This window comes from Echeneis naucrates, chromosome 5 (assembly GCF_900963305.1).
Source record: "Echeneis naucrates chromosome 5, fEcheNa1.1, whole genome shotgun sequence".
Classification (NCBI taxonomy): domain Eukaryota; kingdom Metazoa; phylum Chordata; class Actinopteri; order Carangiformes; family Echeneidae; genus Echeneis; species Echeneis naucrates.
In genome coordinates, this window is record NC_042515.1 from 4,848,387 (window position 1) to 4,874,465 (window position 26,079).

Genomic DNA, 26,079 nt, shown 5'->3' on the forward strand with positions numbered 1-26,079 from the left:
TCTCTCTCTCTCTCTCTTCCTCCCTCTCTCTCTCTCTCTCTCTCTCTCCCTGCCTCCCTCTCTCTCTCTCTTCCTCCCTCCCTCTCTCTCTCTCTCTCTCTCTCTCTCTCTCCCTCCCTCCCTCTCTCTCTCTCTCCCTCTCTCTCCCTCCCTCCCTCCCTCTCTCTCTCTCTCTCCCTCTCGGCTGACGGCCCGTTTAATCACCGATCACTCACGCCGCTCCGGGAGCCCGATGCAAGTCGACTAACATGTCAGAGCCCCCACAAGTCACTCAGCCGAGCTTTCCCACCGTGGATTACTCATGCAACACCGTGTGACGCTGCAGATGAGACTGTTTGCATGCGGGTAAACTTGCGGGGAGCTCACGAGTCGGTCGGAAGTAGTAGTGATAATAATAATAATAAATATTATTATTAATAATATTAATAATAATATCTGCGGTGCGCGTGAAAAGTCGCGGCGGAAATATTGTAACTTGCCAGCACTTTTTTTTTTTTTTTTTTTTAACCTTCAGAGATGGAGCTGAAGAGCGCATGTCGTATGTTTCTTTTCCCGGTTCAAATGTTTTATTATATAGTCCGAGCGAGTTTGGCGTGGCTGTGGCCGAGCAGGCGGAAGGACCTGACCCGGGAGGTGGTGTTGATCACCGGCGGCGGACGCGGCATCGGACGTCATCTGGCCAAAGAGTTCGCCAAACAGGGAGCCAGAAAGGTACGTTTCGCCGCGCACCACTTGTTGCACGCACTTCATCCCCCCAGCAGAGACGCATTGGGAAACAGCATGCACGCATGCTTTTAGTATTTATGCTGTTTTGTTGTTTTTTTTGAGTTGGAGTCGAAGTCTGACTCCCCCCCTCCCCCCACTTCCTCCAGCCTCCAGGTAAATGCAGGTCAGCCCTGCACACCTTGTGCTGTTGTTTTCGTGTTGCACGGATGGAGGAACCGGTCGTGACCTCTGTGCAGCCTCGTTGGTCCCACTGAGACCGGAGGCACAGCCCTTCAGTTTTCGGTTCAAGTGTTGCACAACAGCGGTGGGTCAACCAGAGGGCAGGTCTGGGTAGCTCTGATAAATGTGATTAAGCGCAGCACACGGCCTGACATTTTCTCTGCCGGGGTCTGCACTGCTTCTTTTTATGACTGACACATCTGTGATACAATGGTTTGAGCCTGATGGAGGTATTGGCCCAGTGTGTGTGTGTGTGTGTGTGTGTGTGTGTGTGTGTGTAGGGGGGGGTCTGTGCACCAAAGCTGCTCTGAAACTGCTTTCTCGCATAATAACAGCCCAGCAATCACCCCATTACAGTTTCCACAGTTTCTTGCCATTTTTTTGAGCAGTTTCTGCAACAGAATCTGCCAACATATCTCAACACAACAAAAGGCTCCACAGCATTTTTAATAAAAGCCAGATTAGGTTTTGCTTTCAAGTGTAGCATGCGGACATGAGATGCCTTTTTATGGGGTTGCACGTTGAGACAAAGTGAAGGTGGAACAGTTTGGCTCATCTTGGATTAGACCAATAGGGAGGTGGCAGCCGGAGGTGGTCAGATGACGCACGCTCAAGAGGTCAACAGGTCAAATGCAGTCAGACGTTTGATGACAAGTTCTTTTTACGATGACACTGAAGTTATGATGTGTCATGACTTCCCCCCTCAGCTGGATGTGAAAATGAATTCCGCGGGCTGTTATTCATGTTTTGAGTATTCAGTCAAATGGGATCCCACTGTTTAAAATCCTGCGACGCAGATTTAAGTGGATCCAAAAGCCGTCTGATTACTCCACAGACTTGGGCCGATCCGTTCATGTCATGTTTTGCAAATCCCTCAAATCCAAAGCCACATTAAAAGTAATGTTTTCAGTCTTTCCTACTGCAGAGAGAACCACTCAAACCCTTTACCCATCCCTCGCCCTGACACCCCCCCACCCAACCCCAACACGCAGCCGTCACTTGGGCCTGAAATGCTCCAGTGGCTACATAGACAGCTGCTCATCACAGCAGAGCAGCCCAGACTAACCACTGTTCCCATCAGCATCATCCCTGCTAACAGTTTGTTCACCAATCTCGTGTCTGAGCATTACTCAGCCAAGTGCCTTATGGGCTCCCGTCCCAATTTTTTTTTTTTTTTTCTTTCCCTTTTTCCCTCCAAGCACTAACGTGTTGATGCGCAGCTCTATTTTTGATCACCGCAGGCAGGAGTCATCATTACACATGCAAAGAAAATGGCAGCAATTTCCCTGATAGAAAGCATAGAGACGCCCAACTGAAAGCTGCGGGTTGTAATTACCGCTACATGTGTTACATGCGCTCTGCATTTCTTTTCCTTTTCTTTTTTCTTTTTTTTTTTGGGGGGGGGCAGTGGGTCCACTCTTAAGGCGCAATTTTAGCAGCTTGAAAACATTGCTAAAAGCTCATTGAAACATTAACTGCCTCGCTCTGTCTTTCAATGCCAACTCCTCGGGGAACGAGCAAGAAGAAACCAGTGGGTTTTAAAAGCTTTACTTTGCAGCTGCACAACAAAGGATGTCACCATGCTTTTCAGCACCCCATTGTTGGCTATTATCAAGGTGTGAAGGCTTTGAAAACAACACCTGTGGTAATGTCTATGACAATTACTTCTTGCCTAAAGAGATGCTAAAAGGAAACAGGACGGTAATTATGAATAGGACTAACCTCTATGAACTTGTGCTCACCCCAGTTTGAGCCTCTTTGTGATTGACAGCCGGAATTTCCTTTTCCTTGTGCTCGGGCCTTTGGGGTTTTTTCACAGAGTGAGGAAGACCGACTACAGCTTTGATAAAAGAATTTGGCTAGATGGCAAGCTGGGGACCCAAGGGTGGCTGGATGGTGGGGTGGGAGGGGGCAGGGAATCAAAGTTTGTTTTTGTTTCTGTTTTTTTTTTTTCAATCATAATCCAAGTTCAGAGCAACACGGAAGGGGCTTTCACAACAGTCCTCCAGTAAATAGTTCAGAGCACATTTCTTAACAGCTCCATTTCCAAATGTTTTCGGCACCGTAACAGCAACTCCAGAAAACACGGGGTTTTATGGGGTTGTTAGCATTACATAAAGAGATCATTGCAGGGAAGATGAACCAATCCCAGACACGGACAACAGGTTTGAGTGTGTGTGTGTGTGTGTGTTGTGTTGGAGGCGGGAAGCGCACTGCTCCCAGCTGGGTATTGCCCTGCAACTGACCTTGCTGTCTCCGCAGTAATTAGACAGCGGCAGGCGACTGCCTCCTGAACTCCTGCTGCCCCCTCTGTGTGCTGCCTCTCCACTGGCCCTTACAATGGGTGTAAAAAAGGAGGGTTCATACCCACCCATACATTCAAACGGAGGGATAGAGTGTCACTGTAATCCAGCTGGAGCTACTGGGGACACGTAGATGTACACCTCAGACAGTAATGAGTGGCATCTGCGCCCTCCTCAAGGTCTTTCTTTTGTTTTTGTTTTTTTTTCTGGGCCTCGCAGCATTAATTGTGTTGATGAGAGCGGTTTTTACAGATAACACGTGTCGACGCCGCGTTTTGTAAGGCAAGCTTTGTCTAAAACAATTACCGTTTTTTTCGCCGATAGCCAAAAGCAGGTTGGGACGAGGAGGTGGGACGGGGGTGTGGTTGTGCAAGGTCAATTAAAAACTGTTTTCTTTCTGTTTCTATCCACATAGCAATTTGGCCGATACCTGTTTGTTCTGAGGGGTCTTGCGTGTTGTGAAGGGTGATAAACCTAATGAATTAAATAACATTTTAACAGGAGAGCACAGTTTGAGTGCTGACTTTTAATGAAGCCTTTCAGCTTTGTTTGTAAGGCTCAAATCCTATTAAAAGCCTTCGGTTACTTATCAAGACCTGTCTGCCTTCACTGATTACTTAAATGGGTTTGCAAATGAAGCAAACAAACAAACAAGGAAAAGAAAAAAAAAATATCCCAAGCAACTCAAACAAGGACCGTTCACAGTAGAAGCCAAACACTTATTGCTCCAGATCTGATAAAAGAAATAAAGAACACATTCCAGTCTGTAATCTTTGATGTCTCTGGAGCTTAACACTGTCAATATGTCTGTGTTTGGTTTGCTTCTGCCACTATTGCAATTGGATAGTTACTGAGCCGTGAAAACTGCCTGAAAACCAACAGCAACAGAGTTAATGCCGTACGTTTTGGGAGGCTGTGGTTATGCAAATTGACAGAGTGTATTTGCCTGTGTGTTATGTTTGGCTCTGAACTAAGGCTAAGTACATTTTTAAAGGTGTCGAGATGGTGAGAAATGTCCCATTAGTGCAGGTTGGTGGTTCCATTTGTGCAAAAAGGGAAAAAAGTGGGTCCCTTGAAAGTGAAACATAATAAAACCCAGCACTCCTGTTGGAGGTACTGCAATGGAAATTGTTGATTCAGTAAACCATCCTTAACTCAAAAAGCACAACAGAGTTGGCAATATCATACCTCTCTGTTTGTGTTTTTTTTTTTTTTTTTTTTTTTGTTGATGTCTCTCATGTCAAAATTAACATCAGTGTGAATCCATCCTACCCAACGACCAGATCTAAAGATTGGTGTAAAACAATTGCAGTGACTCTGATGATCCACTCACTAACAGGCAGACACACACATGCTGTTCCTTCCCTGTCTCTCACATACTCAAGATCACTTTCCAGAGGACTTTTTTGCTCAAATATTAACCTTGGTCACGGGCGACCGGCCAAATCCCACACTGCCGTCCTCACCACTTCACACACGCAGCGTTTTCAGACTCCCTGACCAGAAATGACGGGGCTCATCTGCCCAACAGGCCGTGTAATCTCGCAGAGAATTTGTGTTTGAGAGATGAGGAGGGCTCACCCCCTGATTTCATTACCTTTCCCTGACCCCAGAGACTGACAGATCTAATTGCCCAATCACTAGCCCCCCCCCACCTCCCCACCGCCACCCTCAGCTCCCCCCACACACACCCTCCCGTCCAACCCCATGTTCCCTGCTCAAATGACCAGCCTTCATTTAGTCTCCTGGTGGATGAAGAGACAATTCATTCACACAGCAAATCCCCCCCCCAACCCCCACCCCTCAAGCCTTTAATCTTGCTCGAAAACTATTTGTTGGAGTGAAAATGGCCTCTCTGTTCTCTGAATGAAAAGAGAATTGCTGCACAAAGATCTTCAGGTCTCATTGCCAGAACAATTTCACAAAACGCACGTCATGTTTTGTTGATGATGGACCAAAAAAACAACTTTTTTTCTTTGTTCATTTCACCAGCAAACAGTTCACATTGCATCTTAGGTTGTTCCATACTTGTCTATTTCTATTTCTTTCTAACCTGTGAAAATGTCATTCTATTTGCCAGGTGATCTTGTGGGGCCGAACAGAGAAGTGCCTCAAAGAAACAGCTGAAGAGATCTCTCTCTCGGGAACAGAGTGCCACTATTTCCTGTGCGACGTGGCCAATCGGGAGGAAGTGTACAAGCAAGCCAAGGTGGTGAGAGAAAAGGTACGCCGGGCTAATCTCCATCCAGAAATTCTATACTTGAAGGAAGAGAAATGTCTTTCGCACACAGTGAAACACATCATAAATAATTTTTCTCGGATGCCTCTCCGTTTCCTCTCTATGCATGTTGGCTCTGAGCTGCTCTGTCTCCCATCTGGTGTATAGATTACACCTCATCTGAAATATCTGAATAAAGAGCAGGGAATATTGCTGACAGCTCTGGTGCAGCACAACTGTGTCATCTCATGAAAGCAGACAGAAAAGGCAAAGCACAAGATGTTTGACTGTGTCCAACCCCCCACCCCTCCTCTTACTGTTGCACTTTTTAATCTCAGGTGGGAGATGTTACGATATTAGTGAATAACGCAGCTGTGGTCCACGGCAAAAGTCTGATGGACAGCGACGACGACGCCCTTCTGAAATCTCAGCATATCAACACCATGGGACAGTTCTGGGTAAGACTTGCAGGAATTTGAAGCACGGCCAGTTCACATGCAGATGGAGGGGAATTCCTCCTCGCAGATTATCCTTACCATTTTCAGATTTTGATTACAGCATGACAGTATTTACAGTAGGCACTCCCTCCAGACTTGTCAATCATGACTGCCATTACGGCAGCCCCTGAGACATCAGAGAGGGTTTGAAATTCGTGGTGTTTTTTTTTTATTTTGAATGGATATCAAAAGACTATGTTGTAAGCAGACAGAAATGCAATTATCAGCCTTTGGAAATGTAATCTTCTGTTACAGTGTAGGCCTGTTTATCCTGTCAGTTCTGCAGAATGTATTTAACCCCCTTCCACCTCGTCTTTGCCCTTCCCCTTTTTTCTTTCTTCTGCCCAGACTACAAAAGCCTTCCTGCCCCGAATGCTGGAGCTGCAGCACGGCCATGTAGTTTGCATAAACTCCATCCTGTCCCAGTCTCCCATTCCCGGGGCCATAGATTATTGCACCTCCAAGGCTTCGTCGCTGGCCTTCATGGAAAGCCTGACGCTGGGCTTGCTGGACTGTCCTGGCGTCGGCTGCACCACGGTGCTGCCCTTCCACACCAACACAGAGATGTTCCAGGGCATGAGGGTCAGGTAAGCACAAACGGAGAAGTGGGGCTTGAAGCTGAACATATTTAAAGAGGCTGGTGGCAATCCATCCTTGATCCTTGCTAGCACCACAGTTCTAAGGAAGGTTTAATGTTTCTGCGGCCGGTCAGTTCACTGTTGACACTGACACGTAGAAACACTTCTAACTTTCGTTATGATTGCAGCGTGTATGCATCAGTCGACCCTGCAGGATCGATTGTACTGTCTAAAAGACTTCCCCTCCAGCCACGTGGTTGGCATTGGAGATTCAGTGTGAAATAGCTTGACAGTTATTGATTGGATGGCTGTAAAAATACTTAATTTACCCGATCCCTAGTCGCCTGACATCTACTGAAAGACCTCGTCGTCCTCTGGCTTCATACATCACAATGAATGGCTGCACAAAGTCATGAACTCACACATTGGAGGTTTCAAACTTTGAGCTAACCTTCAAGCTCTTAGTCAGTTCTCACTGTTCTCTCGGCTCAACATGGCATTGATCGAAGAATTAGTCAAAAGTAGTTGTATACCAATGACCTCATTGCAAATTCATCAAGTAACCCATTCATTTGCTGCCTTCGTGGTTTGTTGTAGATCTCTGTAGATGTTACGAAACTTTTCCAGTGCAGCTGAACTGCTGACACATCCGAAAATGCATGTTAAATCCAATCATCACTTCATCTATCTCCCTTTCCTTCTTCCTGTAGGTTTCCCCAGCTTTTTCCTCCTCTCAAACCCGAGGTGGTGGCTCAGAGGACTGTGGACGCAGTCAGAGCTGACAAGGCCTTCCTCTACCTGCCCTGGACGATGCACGCTCTTGTTATTTTAAAAAGGTGAGCAGATTTCGTTTGGTATGGGTCTTGTTTTCTGCACCTTTCATTTATGCCTCGTGCTTAACACGCCACCCTTGGTGTTTTTATGTTCTTTTTAGCTTCATGCCGCAAGTTGCACTTGAAGAAATCCACAAGTTCTCTGGGAGTTATACCTGCATGAACACGTTCAAAGGGAGGACATGAGTCTGGATTTCACAGAATGTGAGCGCGACCTCGATATCTCTGGGGTATAATGAAGGGAATATGGACCTTAGAGACATCTCCAAGTGGAGGGGACCCCGTGCTAGTGTGAAGACAAAATGCTTAGGGGACGTTCATAAGGGTGTCACCCCGGTCCCGTTTGTACGTGTGACTGCGTGTCTGTATAGTCTGGAGGACTGATTGCCATTCTCTCATTGAACAGAAGCCATGCATAGGTTTGTACCAGTAGTTAATCTGGGATGTTTTGTTTTGTTTTGTTTTTGTGCCACTTTTAGCCTGTTTTTACACGTCTTTTTTTTGATCTGCCTTTTAATGTGTCTTTGATTCAAAACCAGGTAATAAAATGGAGTTTTTAGAGACACACTGCGTTTCTCTGTGCATGACGAAAACAGGAAAGGGGGAAAAAAAAAAAAAAAAAAAAAAGCAAACACTTGGGAGGTTGTTTTGTGTCTGGATTTTGACTCCCATGGCAGCGTGATAACACCTTTGATATATTCCAAGCATGAGATCAGTGACTGTGACAGACGATGTTGTCAAAACATAAAGCACATGCTGCGGGGGGCAGCGGTGGCGGCGGCGGCGGCGGCATGCATATTCTTGTTTGTTCTCTGTCAGAAAACGTTGCAGGGGGATGGTGTAATTCTCCATAAATGTAATGAACTCAAAATAAGTTTGTCAGGACGGCTTTCTGTCCCGAGTGATCTAACGGTTCTTCAATGGACGTGGACAGGAAGACATGAGACAGAGGCTGTTGTGTTAATTGGGCCTTGGCAAGATAGGCCGTCAATTTGAGACAATCATTAAAGGTTAACTTGGGGTAAAAAAAAGTACACAGTTCTATAGTCGCTTATGAAGATAAAATATCAAATTTAATTTTTTCAGCCTGGCTCATACACTCTAATGCTTATAATGTCTGCAATTGCACATTTTGAGGTAGTGGATCATATAAATGTGATTTGCATTAGTGAAAAACCCCCGAGGCGTATTCCAGAAAAAATAGGAGACAATATGGAGCCTCTTTCGCCTTATTGCATATGAATCTGAGCATGTTCCAAGGCTTAGCTCAAAGCAGAGGAAAAGATCTGTGAAAACTCACCATGGATGAGATTTGTCAACCCCGGTCTCGTATTATTCAAGCACGTCACGAAACTGGGATGAGCGAAAAAATGAAAACGAAACAAAAAGTCTATTCTTATGGGGAACTTTGGGGAAGAATTCCTCATGTAAGATGGCCGAACGCGTGTTAACAGTAAATAATAACAAAGCTGCAGTTTATTCAATGGCAGAATGTGACTGTTACTTTTAGAAGAGAGCATTGATAGCAGTCTCACGCCTCTGCAGTCAATAATCAGCCAGCAGCTGATTAGTTTAGCATAAGGACTTGAAAGCAGGGGGGGAAACAGCTTAGCCTGGCTTTGTCCAAAGGCAATATAAGTCTGTCTTACCTTTAGAGGTGCTGAGAAGGGTATTGATTTGCTCACCTAACTCTCAGCGAAATAAGCTGAAGTAAGTGCATTTCCCAAAATATTGATTTCTTTCTTTTCAGTGAAATATGCTTAGGGACACTGCAGCACCTCGCACACTTAACCGTGTCCGTACCGTGGTTCTCTAAGGAGAGCTGTCTCGTGTCTTTCTTTCCATTGCGCTCGTATTATGGCAGTATAGACAACAATATGGATGATTACATTGAAAGATACGCAAAAATAATTGAGATTAATGATTAACAACAGTTAATGAGGGAAAGAACAGCTGAGATAAGCTCATTTCTTAGTTGTGTATATTCACTCACTGAAGCAAGTCAGATCAGAATTTTAAAGGTTATTGTATTGATCTGTTTCTTAATTTAAAAAAAAAAAAAGAGTCAAACCTCAGGGAAATGGTATTTGTATGGTGTGTAGCATGTGTTGTTTATGTAGAATTAGGTCGGGCAATCTCAGACACACTTTAAACACCTATGCAACTCAAGTTACACAACAACATGTCGACGTTAAGCAACTGAATGACCGGCATGTGCGCCACGTAAGCTGTTCGCAGTGAGGAGCTGCTAACGTTGCAGTTGTGTGTTGACCCCTGCGATTTTAAGATTAGTCAGCTGTCCACCGCTCAAAGGTCACAAATAAAGATAAGACTGGCAGAAAAAAGAAAAGTTCGGGCTACACGGGCTCAAGACAAGGACACGCTGAGGATCATGAGCTGAAATGAAGGCAGTAATACGGCTGAGGAGGGTTTGTGTTGTGTCACATCACAGATAGAAGATGATGAATCTGAATTTTTAAATCTAACCACATTGAGGTTTAACAAAAAGACAGTAAAAATTAAAATACCACACTTGGCTGCACTTTTCCTGAACTGATGCAGAGACTGCAATAGATTCTTTGTTCTTTCTTTTTCCCTCAAGACTTTCCATGTTTAAATAGGGGAAACACACGGATGCAAATCAACTGTGTAGCTTCAGCTGAGGAACAGTTGAAGGACATTTGAATGGCTCATTCAAATGAGACGATAGCGATGCGGCGTTCAGAGCCGCCACGGGCTTCTTACTGCTGCATATGATGTTGCGCTTCTTGCGATGATCATCTGTCAGTATTTAAAGACTCAGCTGTTTCACGCCACATGAAATGACAGTTAATTTTCTTGAACAAAAGAATGTGGTCTGCTCTCGCACATGGAATGGATCGTTTCCTTCGTGTGTTGACTTGTCATACCGAACATCAGACAGATCACCTCTCCAGACTGGCTACATTAATGTCATTCTTCTCTTTGTTGGATTTGATCTTCTGATTGCACCCCGCCACCTCCAGACTTTAAATAGACAAAACACATCATCAATTCATCAGTTTGACAACAAGTACTCACAACAAAGCCAAATACACAAGCATAACAAATACGCCCAACACAACCAAATACCTGAACAGAGCAGGAGTGTTTCCAGGGAACACCAAAAAGTGATGAATCTGAATGGGTTGCATTTTTTGTTCAACAGTTTGTGAGTTGCAGCATTTGGTTGTGTTGTCAAGTTGACGTTCTCTGGATTCGCTTGTGTGTTTATTTCCACATGCTGCTGAGTATTTAGATAAGAGCAAGCAACGCAAAATTCAGTATTAAAAAAAAAAAAAAAAAACACAAGTTCAACCTAATGCAGCCCTTCCTGGTCATGAGTCGATCAGGAACCTCGAACTTGGGCTTGAATATGTGCAGTGAGAGACGCAGCTGAAAACTGTCAATACTGCAAATCTGCCAACATCAAAGATAAATATAATCTATGTGGTCATGCAGAGTGGAAAACTTTAGCCTTTAACAAACGTCTCCATGAGGGATATGGAGATGACAGATCTAGACACACGCACACACAGCGACACCCCACATCTGAGCACAAGTCGAAGCAAGCACACGCAATCGAAGGCAAGTCCACAGAGAGCGGCCGTAAAAGCTATGCTAGCTCCTGCCCTTTGGCTGCTAGACAAGGCTCATAAACATTCATTTGAATCCCGGCAAACCACAAATGCCCTCCTGCGCACTGACAATAGGGCCGCACATTGTGATCAGTAGGTGACCCGCGCTGGGAAGGGAGGGGCACGAGTTCTGCCGAGAGTGAACCCGAGCCTCCTTCGAGGGCCTGTTTCTCATTCTCTGAGTGGGCTGTTGCGAAAGCAGAGGGAGAGAAGAAGCATGTTGGGATGGAACTGGGTCGAGGAGGCATGTAGTGCACGTATGCTCGAAGAGGAGGGCTAAAATGGTTGGAAATCTCGCGGGGCAGGTTCAGAACAAGGTTAGCCAAATACTGAATAAATCAAAGGGGGCTTGGAAAGGCTTTTCCGCGTTGAAGGCTCTCAGTTCCAGAGTGACTGACCAGGCGCAGGTGGAAGCAGAGGACTCGCGGCTCGGTCACATGGGGAGAAATTGGAGAGCGTAGCTGTCTCAGCTGTGACCGCATTCCCAGGCGTCTGTGCGGCACATTTCGCCTCATTTGGGACCGTGTTATCATCAAAAAATAATTTGAATGTCAGATGGTTCATTGGAAAAGGCAACAGATGCATTTGCGATTGTTAAATGTGTTTCTATTATCTTAAGTTTCTGAGCACCACAGAATTTCCTTCCTCTATACTTTGAAAGAGAACAACAAGACTAAGAGTATTTTTCCTTTATGCAGTCCAAGCATTTGTAATCCCAACACAGAGGCTTGGAAAGTCAGCCTCCAATGATCCATTAAATATATTATAGGCGCCCGGATCTGGAGTCCATTTGGCTTGTTGTGCAGTGATGCTGAACGCATGTAAAACCTCAGCCAGTGCAGGATTCTGTCATTATTCACATCACATACACTTACGGGTCCTGTGACTCCAAGTTTCCTGGCAGATGGTTCTCGGTGACTTTGAAGCTCGGTGCAGCTCAGTGATAAATGTGCTCCCAAACACTTCATATCCATTTTCAATTTTTGTTCATTCGATATCTGCGGAATATAGAAAAGTGTTATTTATTCAAGGATAAGCGCTTATTCAATACCATCACTTTTGTCAACTTTGTGTAGCCAACCAGGGAAAATAATTTTTATTTATTTATTTATTTATTTATTTTTACATTTGGACTAATGCTACCATTATGTACACTCTTGCTCTGCAATTACACACTCAGGTGCTATCATAAATTGGGTAGTGAACTGTTGCCTTCAATAAACCCCATAAGGAGATGCGGCCAAAAGCAAATAGTTGAATGAGCCTATAAAGCCGGACCCAACAAGAAGGTAGTGCGGTGGAGATCGGCAAGATGCCATTTGTTTGCCAGCTTATCCACTTTCTCTGAACAATGCTGTTAGCTCTCTCGCCAGTTTGTTGCTGGGTTCATCCATCACAGGCTGGGTAGTATGATAAAAAGGCTCGGCCCTAACCCACAGCAAGAAGCCAGCCGTGACGCCTCAGTTGACCTGTCAAACTGTAAGAGTTATTATACACTGTGGGGTTAAAGGTCAGAGGGAGCAGCAAGCTCAGAGGGTGTCAGTCCTCCAAAACCCACTCACATGGACAACCAGGACACCGTAGACAAATGTGGGGAAATTCGAGGCAGTCTGAGAACGAATGAGGAAATCGTGTCAGATAAGAAACTTTTCACGTATCAAATGTGAGCGCGTGCAGAATCTATTTAACACTTAACACGTTCGCACGGCTCGTCACACCCAGCAAGGGGAATAAAGGCCTATTGCACAGATCAGTCTGAAGTAAATCACCTTTTAGCATTTTGTCTTGCGAGAAAAATTCAATTACTTCAGCCGCTGCTGGCTATTTAAGGAATGTGGCCTTTACAGATAGAAGCCTCATACATATGCATCAGGTGGACGGAGGTGCAGCTGTACAACACAAGGTCAAACATTTAAGCAGTTGGGACATAACTCTCCATGCGTTCTATTCATCACTCGCTGCCAGCCATATCTACACAGCCCTCTGTCTATGGCGGCGTGCAGAGGAGGACAGAATATCTACGTGGCGATCTTTGTTGAGAGAGAAAAGGGTTCGGAGCAGTGCAGAAAACGTTGCCTCCGCTATCTCCTGTTGTTCATTAAGTCTGGTTTCTAGAACATCATGTCGTGCCAGCAGACACAATCAGGAAGAACAGCAGATCAGAGTGATGCAGCACGAGTGGGAAGGTGGCTCGTTTGCAGTCATGTCTTTGGTGTTTTGTTTTGTTTTGTTTTTTATTATCATTATTATTATTAAATAATGATCTACTTTTGACCATGACTGTTTCCAAAATGTAAAAAAAAAAAAAAAAAAAAAGTGCCACTCACAAATAGTTTAGGTTACAGGCCCACCACAGATTTCAAAAGGAGAGAAGTCGCAATTTGAGTTGTGATCCTCTTGCGTTCCCATATGACATAAAAAAAAATCCCCCTGGGTCACCTACTCTGTGGAGCCAAGAGAGTTCTGTTTCACATGTGGTTTCCAGTGTTCTGCTTTTGAACACTGACAGTTAACAGGGAGAAAGTGGGAGGTAAGCGCTGAGGGACAAACAAAGCAAAGTAAAGCCTGCTTTTCACTGCGAGCAGAAGGCAAACACTCAAAGGGGAAGGGTGTGGGAGGGTGAAACACAGTTCACATTGCTGCGGATGGGCTCAGGATATTTATAAAGCCCACCAGGCATCACGTCAGGAGAGCTCGGCTGAAAAATGTTGTTCCCAGATGGACCGTTTCAGCCAGATTTATTTATTACAGAGCGGCTTCCTCGTAGCTTACACAACAGTGTCGCAGCACGGGTTGAACTCTGTGGACTCGGTGGCTTTTCGCCAGCAGCCTGCCTTGCTCAAGGTGAATCAGATGTGGGTCAGATGGAGGGCACTGTCCTCCCAGCGCCCTCATCCGAAGAGCAGAGCAGATACCGAGAGGTTATGCAACACTTTTTTTAACAATCGTGACAAAGAAAGACACGAGATGTGCGGCTCGCGCACCGCAGGAGCTCCGGTATGACTGACAGGAGTAAAAATAGATGATTTTTTTTTTTTGGCTTATGTAAAATAGCTGACACTCGTTTGGAGTTTTTCTGTTGGCACAGAAGCTCCCGGTCTATCACAGGGCTACATTACACAAACAAAAAAAGCTCCTAAGCCCACAGCCTGCATGCAAAGTCATGTGACCAGAGTTGGCGGCCTCTGTGAACTACACCTGAACTTAGCTAAATGGAAACAGACCAAACACACAGTGTGCGTCAGGATGAAAGCATCCCTCTGGAGAGCTGTTACTGAGGGTTTTGAGGAGAGGATGTGGGTTATCAAGGAGAGCGGGAGAACTGAAAAGCACTTTCCAAAACGATTGACTCAGCATGGGGCTCGGTTATAAGTCTGAAAAAAAGGCAAACCTCGCACTGAGTACGATTCACACCTAATTCTCTGCTTCATTAAAGCGAAAGCTGCACTTTTTTTTTGCAGCAGAGGTCGCAGACAGAAGGATCTATCATTAAACTGCTCTTTCGATTTTGCCCCCCCCCCCCCCCCGCTCATGCGGAACCAATTTCGGAGGCTGCCATCACAGAGGTCAAGCTGCATCTCCAAGTGAATGAAATCCAACTCAGTGTGATCGCTTTGCTGTACATGTGTTTTCCTAAAAACAATCGACTTCTAGGAGAATTTGCTGGAGGAAAAAAAAAAAAAAAATCGATAATTTAACATCTACAAAAAGCTCAGGCTGACGAATGCATCGAGGATGTGGGAGGCCAAACCGAAGCTGCTATCCTCCCACACGTGACATGCCGCTGGACCTGAAGACGGCTGCGTGTGTTTACATCGCACTTGTATGCCGTCCAAGTCCTGCGAATACTGCAGGGTCGGGTCAGGGAGAGAGAAATGAGCGATTCGAGTGGGGGTGGGGGGGGGGGGTAACCTGTTTGTGTTTGTACCCTTCACACAGAAGCCAAGAAGAGTAATTGCCCGCTCAACACCTCAGAAGGGAAAGGTTGGCTGGGAATGTGGGGGGGTGGTTGCTGAGCCAGCTGTAATTAGCTTGCAAAGGGACAAATGAGTCTCCCTTCAGCTCACCGTGAGCATGTCAGATTTGGACCACTGAAGACCTTACAAGATTTTATCGTGGCCTCCTGGTGATCCTGATTAAAAGATAGGCTGCTTTTGGAAGGAGAGTGGAAATGCTTTGGGAAAGAAAGTGCTCTGCGTGGCTTTGACTTCTGATCTGATCTTCAGAGAGTTTTCTGCATAAGAAGTTATCTAACTCACACAGACAGGCAGCTATTTTTTCTGGCGGCTCTGAGTGGCAAAGAAGTTTAAATAGGTTTAGTGTTCTCTTAACTCATTCCATTAAGTATAACTAATCTAGATGAGGGCATCTGGGGGTAATTTGGTTGAAAGAAGGAATTATACATAAAGTAATGTGCAACACAGCTGCCCCCATGAGACGCGACCGGGTTCGGAGCATCAAAATGATGAAAACTGCACAGCAGCCTGTTTTCAATTGTCACAAAGCCCCGAGTTAAAAAAAAAAAAAAAGAAAGAAAGAAAAGAAAAGCAGCGATTTTGCACAATTTTTCAATTAGACAGTTCTACCGTATATGGCAAAGGGACAGGGTGGAGTGGACGTCTTCTGTTTGATTAGACCGGGTTTCATATAACGGGATGGTCATAGCCCCCCCCCCCACCCCCCCCACCTTCCCTGCCACTGCTCCGCTGCCGGGCTTGGATGAGCCAGACTGGACTGAGATTGAACTGAGCCGAGGAATTCCAACATCTGGCTTGTATCTACAGCTTACGGTCATTTGGATGCAGTTGATGGTTTCCAGTAGATCCACAAAGACTGAATTGTTCTGGGTTTGGGCCTTGTCTGCCTTGGACTTGGAGGGCGTGGTGCTCTGGCGCCTGACTGCCACAGCTGGGCCTGTCTGTCAAATCCTCATGTGTCACACAAGACTGAATTATCCCCAGCGTGAGAACCGGCAGAGGGATCGGTGGTCACCACATGACTGAAGGGGCTTCGATGACATGTTGGAATATATATGCTGAGCCTAGATCGCAGCGATAATTTTATATACACATATATTTTTTTATTTTTGGAAAAAAGAGGCTTTGATGGGAAGCTCCACTTTTCACAGCTTTTTACTACATTAGCTGAGACGTATGAAATCATTATGCAGCATTCTTTCAGGGACCAGGAGATGACAAACACTTGCCTCAGTCAGCTAAACCACACTCTGGTGCCTCTCCTCCCCCATCAAGGTCCCACACTACACTGCAAGTTTGACAATTGGGTTCAACACTAGGTCAAGCTCTGGGTTTGACAATGGGCCAACCAGTCTTCAATGGAAGTAAAGCAGACAGCTTTCCCACAAAGAGCTCAGTCACACAGAGGGGATTCTGGCTTAGTGGCCTCTCCTATTTAAACCACACTGACTGGAATTAAAGAAAATCTCTCTCAGTGTGTTACAGTGTTACTGGTGCTGTTGCTGGTGTTGTTGCTGGCTATGGACACTATCAGTCGGTGAGTCAGTGGTTCACTAAATCTCCTTCTCCCTAAAGAGCAGAGAGAGTCTTTTCAGTTTTCCTTCTGCGTGTTTATTTTGCGTATGTCTCCCCGAGATGAACTTTTCTTGCACTGATATGAAAACAATATGTCACCACACATGCACAGAAAGTCTGCAAGACTCGAGCTGTTTACTCATCTGTGTGAACTCCCAATCAAGTCCAGGCTGCAGAGATTGATCCTACTTTAAACATCCTGCAAGTTTTTTTGCGAGTGCATCTGCATTTGTCTGCTGCTGCTTTTGATCTCGTCTCGGTGCGTGCATGTGTGTAACGATACACGTGAGTTTTTTCTGTGTTGCTGTGTATATTCTGGCGTATGGCTGGCGAGCTCTGACTGAGGGACATGGATCTTGCACACTGAGTGTGTGAACTCTGGCTGAACCCCTGGGTGTACTGTTTCAGGCACGCTCTGACAACCTCGCCCCAATGACCCGGCTCGCGACTGCACAGTTCACGGGGAGGTCCTCTACTCACGCACAGGCACCCCTGCCCCCTCCTCCCACTCCCACCTCTCCCTCCCTTCTCCTTCTCCCCCTCGTCCCCTCTCGGTTCCCCCTGCACCCTCCTTCACCTCTCTCTCTTCTAGCCCACCTCTTCTCTCAACTTCTCTCAATCTCTCCCTTCATGCTGTGTTTTTTTTTTTTTCCGCCACCCCCTCCTGCTTTCCCTTGGCTCTCTATTTCTATCACACTGTTGTCAACAAGACAGAAACTGTCTGCTGGCATCTCGGGGAGACAGGTCCTGCAGACCTGCCAATGGAGACAAAATGTCTTTCAATACCAGACACTCTAACGTCCTTATCAGGCTTGTGGAATGAGTTGCCTTTGTGGGTAACAAAATGTTCCTTGACACAGAAGTGGCAGCTTTCAGTCTCGTCCTGAAAGCTGCCAAATAAATAAATCGCTGCAAAAACAGAGATGCTTGTTTTGTCACATTCTGACCGAATTAGTGATGGAGAGCCTCCAGTTTTATCTACTCAACTGTATTTTGAAGTTATTGTGCTTGAACTGAGTTCCTTTTAATCGGTTTTGTTCTGCTGCTTTAATCTACTCTAACATTTTACTTTTTTTTGTCTCTCCACATTTATTTTACATCATAAACTGTCACAATTAGTTCCAATTCAACCAACTGCGACATTAAACCACTTCTTAAATCCTAAAATCACAACACTGATGATTATCCTGCTGCACCTACTCTTAAATACCTTGGGAGACTTTGGTGCATTAATAGACTTGAATACACTGACATTACTTTAGCTAGTAAATTATATTGTAGTCCATATGAGCTGCATTTCCATCGAGATATATCACATGGAATAAAGTTAAAACGTTTAATTACATATGAAAATCGGGGGATCACATCACAAGCTGCACTTGTGGAGGATTCTTTTCAACTCCCAAGTGGGGCAGTTGGCCAGGTATAATGGGGTAAGAGTAAGGATACAGCAGAGCTGGTATGAAAAGTACCCCGAGCTATTTTTATTCCAAAAAAATTTCAGGCATGGCGTATTATTTATCAGCACTGCTAACTGAGGGGAAAAACAGGCCTGAAAGTACCCTGTGTGATTGACTTCAGGAGACCATCCATCCATTCTTTGCTATAGATCAGAGGAGGTTTGAATTAATTATCATCTGTGCCAGTTGTCTCAGTCTGTGCCTGTTGTGTTTCCTGCGAGTAAAAAACAGAAGTCTCGGTGTTGACTTGATCTGTTCTGGATAACATTACGCTGTTTTTTCCTCAGTCAGTGAGTCATGGGCAATTTCACCATAGCCCTCAGTGATTTTGGTCATGTAGCCTCGGAAATATGATGATTCAGTGTGTATTTCAGTATTGTGTGCACACTGACCTATGACATACCGTCCCAGGCTCGCGGTTTAAAGCGGCAGTCGTACTGTAAAGAGGCGTGAAGGGGCGGCGCTGGCGCGTAGTTAAAATGTAAAGAGTGAAAAGAGGCTAACTGTTCCTGTCAGCCCCGCCGTCTGACTCGTTCGTCCTCGCGGCCACCTGATGTGATAGCCAATAAACAAACACTTCATAAATCTAGAAAGTATTCCATCTCTATCAATGTGGGTCTTGTGCCGTGTCATAGGTCTTCAAACCTCTCTTGCTGATCACCCCACCAGTCATCTCATTAACTCCCTTCCAACCTCTCCCTAACCCCTGGTACAGGCTTTACTCTTGACATTATGGGAGGGACCACTTATCCTCTCAAAGGACCCATGCTGTGCTGCCTGTGCAAACTGCCTGATTAGTTGGCCACCCCTGACTTGCTGTTTGGTCTGTGAGTGTCGAATGATAGATTGTGTCTCATTTGTCTTTCTCAAAAACTTTTATACGCCTCTGCTCCAGCTACGTGTTTCGCACACTCGCCCGGCGCTCGTGTTATCAAAGTTTACTCGTGAAGAGTCGAAAAAGAGCTGAATGAGCACTAAAAGGGGCTTTTTATGGAACATTCGTGGAGTTAGGAAAATAAAGTGCTCGGCATTTCTTTTGTAGTACGTGACTATTTCTTTCTCCGTGTAACCGCATAGTTTGGTTTTCACATTGCAGAGCTGTTTCTGTGTCCAGTGAGAGTCGTAACACGAGCCTCCGCAAAGACACACAGAGATGAGAGCTTTAAAAACAAACCTTCCCCTGACTGTCAGGAAAATATTTATTGGTGAAGGTGGCTATCCTCACCCTCCCACCCCCAGAATGACCTCCGTTTACCCAGGGCATGCCCCCGTTCCCCACACACCCCACAGAACTCCTGCTGGAAATGGGTTTGTGTTACAGGGCCCCTGGGAGGCTCGCAGCAGGGGCTGGAGGCCGTCAAGAGCAGGCCCCTTCACCCATGGACAGCTCCTCCGCTCTCGCAGAGTCAGCGAGAGAAAGACCTGAACTTGGAATGACCCCACCAAGCAAAGTCCCCGATGGGTTCATCCACAGGCCACAGCTCCGGTTCCTCTCACCCCTAAATTTTCCTGCTCTGCTCTTTTTTCTTTCTCTTTCTTTTTCTTTTTTTTTTTTTTTTTTTTTTGGACCTGTTTTTCCAACTAGACCAATACATTTTCCAGAAGAGTATAACAACCCCTGACGCCCCCACCACCCCAAACCCTTCCTGCTTTCCGTCCTCCCTTCCTTCCCTTTCAACACTATCAACCCCCCCCTCACCGAAATAAGCCCCATCCTGTATAGAGTCACCTAGTTAACTCTTCTTACTCCTCTCACCAAGAGGGAAAGCCTTTCAAGTTTACAGCTTGTGTCCTCCTCTTTACACCTGTTATCCTGAAGTGTCGGCAGTGTGGAGACGTGGACTTTATTGTGTCCTTATCATGTAGGTGTTTGTTCTCTTTCCATCGCTCACGAGCACAAAGTAACTTTTCTGAAACACCATACTGCTCTCCGGTTCTTATACTTTACCCGAACAAATGGAAAGATAGAGGTTAGTAATACTGCATCATCAGCAGGTTGTTGCAGAGACTTATGAACTGAATACACACCACACGAGGCTGATATTTATAATATCTCTTCTGTTTAAAAAGGATTGTTTTCACTTTGCTACGAGCAGTCCAGACCTGCCCGGGCCAGCTGTGGGATTTGGGAGTCGTAGTTTCATTCAGATAAACATTCAAATGATTCCATAATCACACTGAAAATCTAAGATGGCAGAATTATTATTATTTAATAATTATTATTATTAAATATTAGAATGAATCATGATTTACGTTTGCATGTTGCTGCTAACAGTCTGCTCCAAGGATGCAGGATACTGACCTACTTACCCGTATTTGAGGAGTACGATAACATATTTAACCAACATTAACTGTACTGCTACTCAAGACAGCGTTTTAACGCCAACATAAGCTGCTGTACCTTAATGTTGGACCTTTTATTTATAAAATAATTTGAGCCAATAATAACTGAGCCATGCCTTCAGCCAATACACTGAAACATTTGGCATTAGTCAGCGTTGCAGTCCTGCTTGGCCTGAGCAATGCTCGGTGCACAATTGCGCATCAAGCCTTTCCCATCATCCTCCTCTGTCAGGGTAGCGTGTTCACAGTGCCAGCGCGGTGCGGCGCAGTGTTTCTTCCATCGTGTAGCGACAGTTCAGGGGTGTCAGTGTGTTTTTCGTGATTAAACGGGGAGTTTTTGTTGATAATATTCTCAGGATTAATCGAATTATGCTGCAGGCAGACTCCACTCTCGGGGTCCCTGTGCTGTCTATGTTGCAAGCGGTGAAGTCTTCCAAGACCCAAGAGAGGTCTTTTTTTTTGTTGTTGTTGTTACTTTGTTGGGAGTTCCACGAAACACTGATGAGTCACTTAGGTCTGTGACAATGTCACCGAAACAAATTCCAGCACAGTTACTGTGCACAAGAGCTGAACTCTTCACTTCTGCGCAGGCACTAAAAGCGGCGGACTTCTGCACTCAGCCTGAGCCTCTGTGAGCTCAGAGCGGAGCGGCTGGCAGGCAACCAGACATCAGCGTTGGTACTTTAAAGGCTTGAAGACAGACAGGGCTCCAGAGGCATTGGCAAGCCTCTCCCCATGAATTTTGCATAATAAAGTCCATAACACTCAATATCCTCACCTTAGTTGTCCACCATTTATTATATAAGTGAGGCAGCCTGATGGATTTATTGCTATTAAAATGTCCCCGTGAAAATTGGATTTCTATTAAATGCTATGGTAAGGAATTTTAACAAGGAAAGCCAAATTGTTGGCACCGTCTTCTCACCCCCCCCCACCTTGCAGAAAAGTGTGAGAACCCGTGGGTGTGAACCTGAAAGTATGTTTGTACGTTGGATTGAGTTCTTTTGTCAGATTAATTTTACTGCAACTCAGCCATGTGTTAAGCAGTCAGGATCAGAGAGGCAAACAAAAGCTCTACATGGCAGCAGTACAACACACACTGTGTTTCTCCTCATGAGGAAAATTGTGTCCTTGCTCCCCCGTGTGGTGTGTTTGCATTGTTACACTTTTGTTGTAGGCAACGGTGGAATTAAATGTGTTGTTTTTGTTTTTGTTTTTTAAGTAACTCTGTGAAGCCCAGTTGGAAAACTCACATTAACATCAATTGACTCTCTGCAGCTTTTGAGAGAAAAACGTTGATCTATAGTGAACGTCACCGTTTGCTGTCGAGCAAAGATTGTTTGTGAGGAGACTCTTATTCAAAGAAATCAAAGAAGTAAAAAAACAACAACAACAAAAACAACAACACTGGCCTGTGATTGAGCTGTCACAGAGATGTAAAATATAGCTGCGCTCTATTAACAATAGCTGGGCGACGGTTTTTATGAGCTCACAGCATATTTGAGCTTTTATATGAAAAGGAATTTTATTCTACAATTCTTCGCACCACTGAACAGGAAAATGTGTCCTTATAGGCCGTCTTAAAAACCTTTTGCTGCAGTTGTAGGCTCTCTCAGAGACTTCTTTCCAATCTTCTTTCCAATTTGGTTTTATGGAAGAGCTCAGTTTTATCCCCCTGGCTTCTTACTTTACGAACTGGTTTATTCATTACAATGAATATTTACAGAACGGCTCTCATGAGAATGGAATTTCAAGTTCTTCCTTTCAAAAAGCTGTATTTAAATGAGTGATTCTTTGGGTTTTTTTTTTTTTATTAGTTTTATTTAATTTTTTTTTTTTTTTCAAAAGAGTGGAAAATGAAAAAAACAAAGCTGATTATGTTTCATTCACTTAAAAATAGAAGAAGAAATAGAATAGAAATAGAAGGTAGTTTTGACTACTCAAATAAAGGAGCAAATAAATGACTCAAGTAACTTATGGTCCAGAAATGTGCACATGGAAATCTGCTGTAACAGCAAATATATTCGGTTGAGAAGCGAAAAAGTTCAATAATTGCCGCAGCTGAACAAAAATAACTTCTAATAGACAGAACATAGTAAGTAAAGTAAAGCCTGAGTAACTGTTCTTCTAAATGATGTAACTTGTGTGACTTTAGCTCTCTGAGCTCCAATTCCTCATGTCAGAACATGAGATCACAGATCCAAAGTGAGTTGATGGAAAGGGATTATACTTTAATCTCAGATGGAGACAAGCGCACGTTAAAGCGCACGTTGAAGAAAGAAAAGGAGGATTATCTTCTCTGACTGCTGATTTTTTCCAACTTTCTCTTCTTCCTTTTTTTTTTTTTTGTTTGATGCTCTGATGGGTTTTTCCAGCCCAGAGGAAATATACTTGGACAAGAAAATATTTGAGATGCTTTAGGCTAATGTTTATGTGGTTGCAAACACAGACACAGTCTTGGAGTATTAGATATTCATTAGAGGACAAAAAAAAAAAACACCACATGATAAAAGAGGGCAGCTCGTTTTCAGAATTTAGTTAATATAGGTTAGTTTCGTTTGGTCATCTTTTGGTCTTTTTGTGTCATCAGCACACTGAATTTCCGTGTTGTTGAAAGGTGCTGTAAAATAAATTTGCCTTCCCTTTTGCTTTGCTTTCACTGACCTGTTCTTTACGCCCTCTGCTGGTGACTGGTGGGACTTGCAACAGCAACAATATCATCTCTGACACAACACCTTCAATCCACTTGAACTGCTGTAACCTTTTACATAAACACCAAAATGCCATTTGCTTTGCCAAAGTTGAGCAAAAGGCAAAATAATTGTGTCTAATTGTGTTACATTTGTGTCTAAAGAGTTAAGATCAACACAAAGAAAAGGAGGTTTCTGACTTTTATTTTTCCTTTAATTTCTCTCTTTTTTTTTTGCTTCAGCTGGATACCTTTCAATGTAGTTTATACATTCTACTAAAAGGAACAGTGGTTATTATTCCCTGTGTCACAGAAGGCATCACCTATGAGCACATCACTGTTTTTTTGTTTTTTTTTATTGTTTTTGTTCTGAATAATGACGGGTCACTTCTGTTCACTCTTTTGGCTGTAACAAATGTCGAAGGAGAATTTGTGGCTCATATTGTGGTGACCCTGTAACATCACTAGATGGCAATCCTCGACTGACTCACCCCATTAATCTCGCTGGAACTTCACTAATTAAGAACACTTTCAACACATTTTCTGAGGAGAAAATACGTAATAATATCATTATAATATGTATTAAAGCAATTTAAGTGTTTTAATGGCAGCGCATTTTGTGAGTCTCCAGTCGAGTGCTGGGCAGAATTTATGGAGAAAATATGGACTTTTTCATAATTCGTTTCAAAGTAGATTCATTTAAATGTTTATTTCATTAATAAGCTAAAAGCTTTTTTTTTTTTTTTTGCCACTTTATTTTTTTATGTACCAAATAACGTACTCATCATGTTATGACTTCTTAAGAAACTTTTTGTCACACTGTCTCAGTATTTTATGCAGTTATTGAACATTTTCACTGTTTGTAGCGACTCATTGTGGTTTTCTGAGCTGCTGGATTGGATTGCAGTGAATTATTTGGATGCTGCTTCGCCACAAACACAAAATGTCTCCCATGTTTATGGGCAACATTACACTTCTGAATAACAATGTTCACTGGCCTGATTACATGTTGTATGTATGTACTGTTAAATGACTGGAGATGGGATTCGTTATCCATCGTGTATTGTGGTATCATATTTACAGGCTGCGTAAAACAGGCCCAACCTCTTTACCTATTCATGTAAAACATTGAGCATGAAAATTTAATTCGCAAATGACATATTCATGACAGAATCGCAGAGGAGATGAGGGAACAGTCATTACATTTTAAACCATGAAGACTTTCTCGAAGACGACCGAACACGCTGCGCCACTGAGGCACGTGAATGTGTGACAGCGTTACAGGTGACGGTTGATTCAGGATCATTTCAGCGTTATGAACATGATTTTCCAGCCTGTCGTTTTTTCCATTGATCTGACATCCTCAGTCTGAGTTTTGCAGCAATGAGCCGGTTTCACCTTTCAAGATCTGTTATCTGTTGTTGGACGTGGAATTAACAATCTGACCTGTAACCTGAATTTGGCAGCGTTCGTTTTTCAACAGTTTGTGTGAATTCAGCTCGGTCAGTGAAGACAAGCCGCAGTTGAACAAACTGCCTTTGCTCTGCTGGTGGTGAATGAAGTTTTGTAGTCTGTCAGATCATAATTATGATGTGTTTTGACAAGCACTTCAGTTGAGTCAGAGGACGGCCTCGGCGCGGCGCACAGCTCAACGCACAGGCTTTAGACTTAACAACTTCTGACAAAGAGTCTTCCCTCTTAATCGGGCTCCCGAGAAATCTCTTGCCAGGGCTCCCAAACTCAACATTTACTGCAGCGCTATATGTCGCAGAGACGCATTGTTTGATTTGATCAGGTGTCTGTGTTTCATCAGTTGAGTGAATCTGGGTAGCTCAGCAATTAGGTAGCATCACGCAGGTAGGATTCTCTGTCCCAGCATGCGTATCAGTTTCTCTGCAGAGATGAAGTCATTAGCTTGTTCTCTCAGGTTGCTGTTGTCTTTTTCAACATTGTCTGAATGGCGCATTGTTCGTCTTGGGCAGCTGTTGTATTCTAATGAGGCCTGTGTGCTTGCTGCGGAAATTCAGACTCAGATTCGCTAATAAGGACTAACACAGATGAGTTAAGATTAACGGCACGCAAAGGCTGAGGCCCGGGCCCGGGCCCTGCTGCATACCTATGCATGCAAAACACATGGCGCATGAATAAATGATGAAATAAGAATGCACAACATCAGAGCCACAAAAGCGGCTAATGAAATGCTGGAGGAATGAATCCAGAGGGATTGTTCAAAAGAATGGCACTCCTTAAAGACACACTTGTCTGTGTCAGATTTCCACACCGTCCATACTAACTACAAAATATTACTGCAGGACCCTTTAAGCCTGTCTTTGAAAAACAACAGATCACCTCATGGCTTTCAAATGCTTTGACAGAGAAGCGTTTGAAATATTTCATGGTTGCAACAGCAGAAACTATGAACAATGTCAATTCCATTCTCATTACCAGTCACAAACATTTGCCTTTGAGCACGGTGACAACCTGTCCGCTCCTGCAGGACATCACGTCATCCCTGCTTTAGGATAACTGGCAGTGATCGCTGAGCAAGCATGCACTGTCTCACATTAACCGGTCACAATTAGCTGAACCATTGCCCTCGAGCCGAAATCACAGCACAAATGAAAGCAGGGGAAGTTTAGAAACCTGGAAGTTTACATTTGACACAGCGTCTTTTGCTTTATTTTGGGTTCATGAGTCAGCGTGAGTCATAAAGGTCCTGCTGTCTTTGGCCCTCCCCGAGAATTTCTTAATCTATCCTGTATTTGAAGGCTTTGAACACAACAGTGGCTGTAATTCTGCAAAAAAAAAAAAAAAAAGAGAGAGTTAAATTCTCTTGAATCGCTTTAATCTTAAATTTCAGCTGCACTTCTGTGTCGATGGTCAGATGTTTTGGTGCTCTTGTTGGTTTTCCGATGTGAGAGACTCACGGTCTCCCAACTTCCTCCTCCCTCCTCGGGTAATCCAAACAGATGTGGACACCCCCCCCCCCCCCCCCCCCCCCCCCG

General features: G+C 44.3%; 1 protein-coding gene across 1 annotated transcript; it reads left to right on the forward strand.

The window, feature by feature from the left end:
* The first annotated feature begins 514 nt into the window (after positions 1–514).
* On the forward strand, positions 515–7,931 carry dhrs3b (dehydrogenase/reductase (SDR family) member 3b). Its single transcript, XM_029502655.1, has 6 exons — positions 515–711; positions 5,329–5,472; positions 5,805–5,924; positions 6,312–6,550; positions 7,252–7,377; positions 7,476–7,931. Exons 1-6 carry the CDS (start codon positions 517–519, stop codon positions 7,558–7,560), a joined length of 909 nt encoding a protein of 302 aa, XP_029358515.1. The 5' UTR covers positions 515–516; the 3' UTR covers positions 7,561–7,931.
* The last annotated feature ends 18,148 nt before the right edge of the window (positions 7,932–26,079 follow it).

Bases quoted from the DNA above. Each gene is read 5' to 3' on its own strand.
- dhrs3b (XM_029502655.1), top strand. From the start codon at position 517: ATGGAGCTGAAGAGCGCATGTCGTATGTTTCTTTTCCCGGTTCAAATG. The intron at 712-5,328 runs GTACGTTTCGCC...TCTATTTGCCAG, and splicing joins CCAAACAGGGAGCCAGAAAG to GTGATCTTGTGGGGCCGAAC. The intron at 6,551-7,251 runs GTAAGCACAAAC...TTCTTCCTGTAG, and splicing joins TTCCAGGGCATGAGGGTCAG to GTTTCCCCAGCTTTTTCCTC.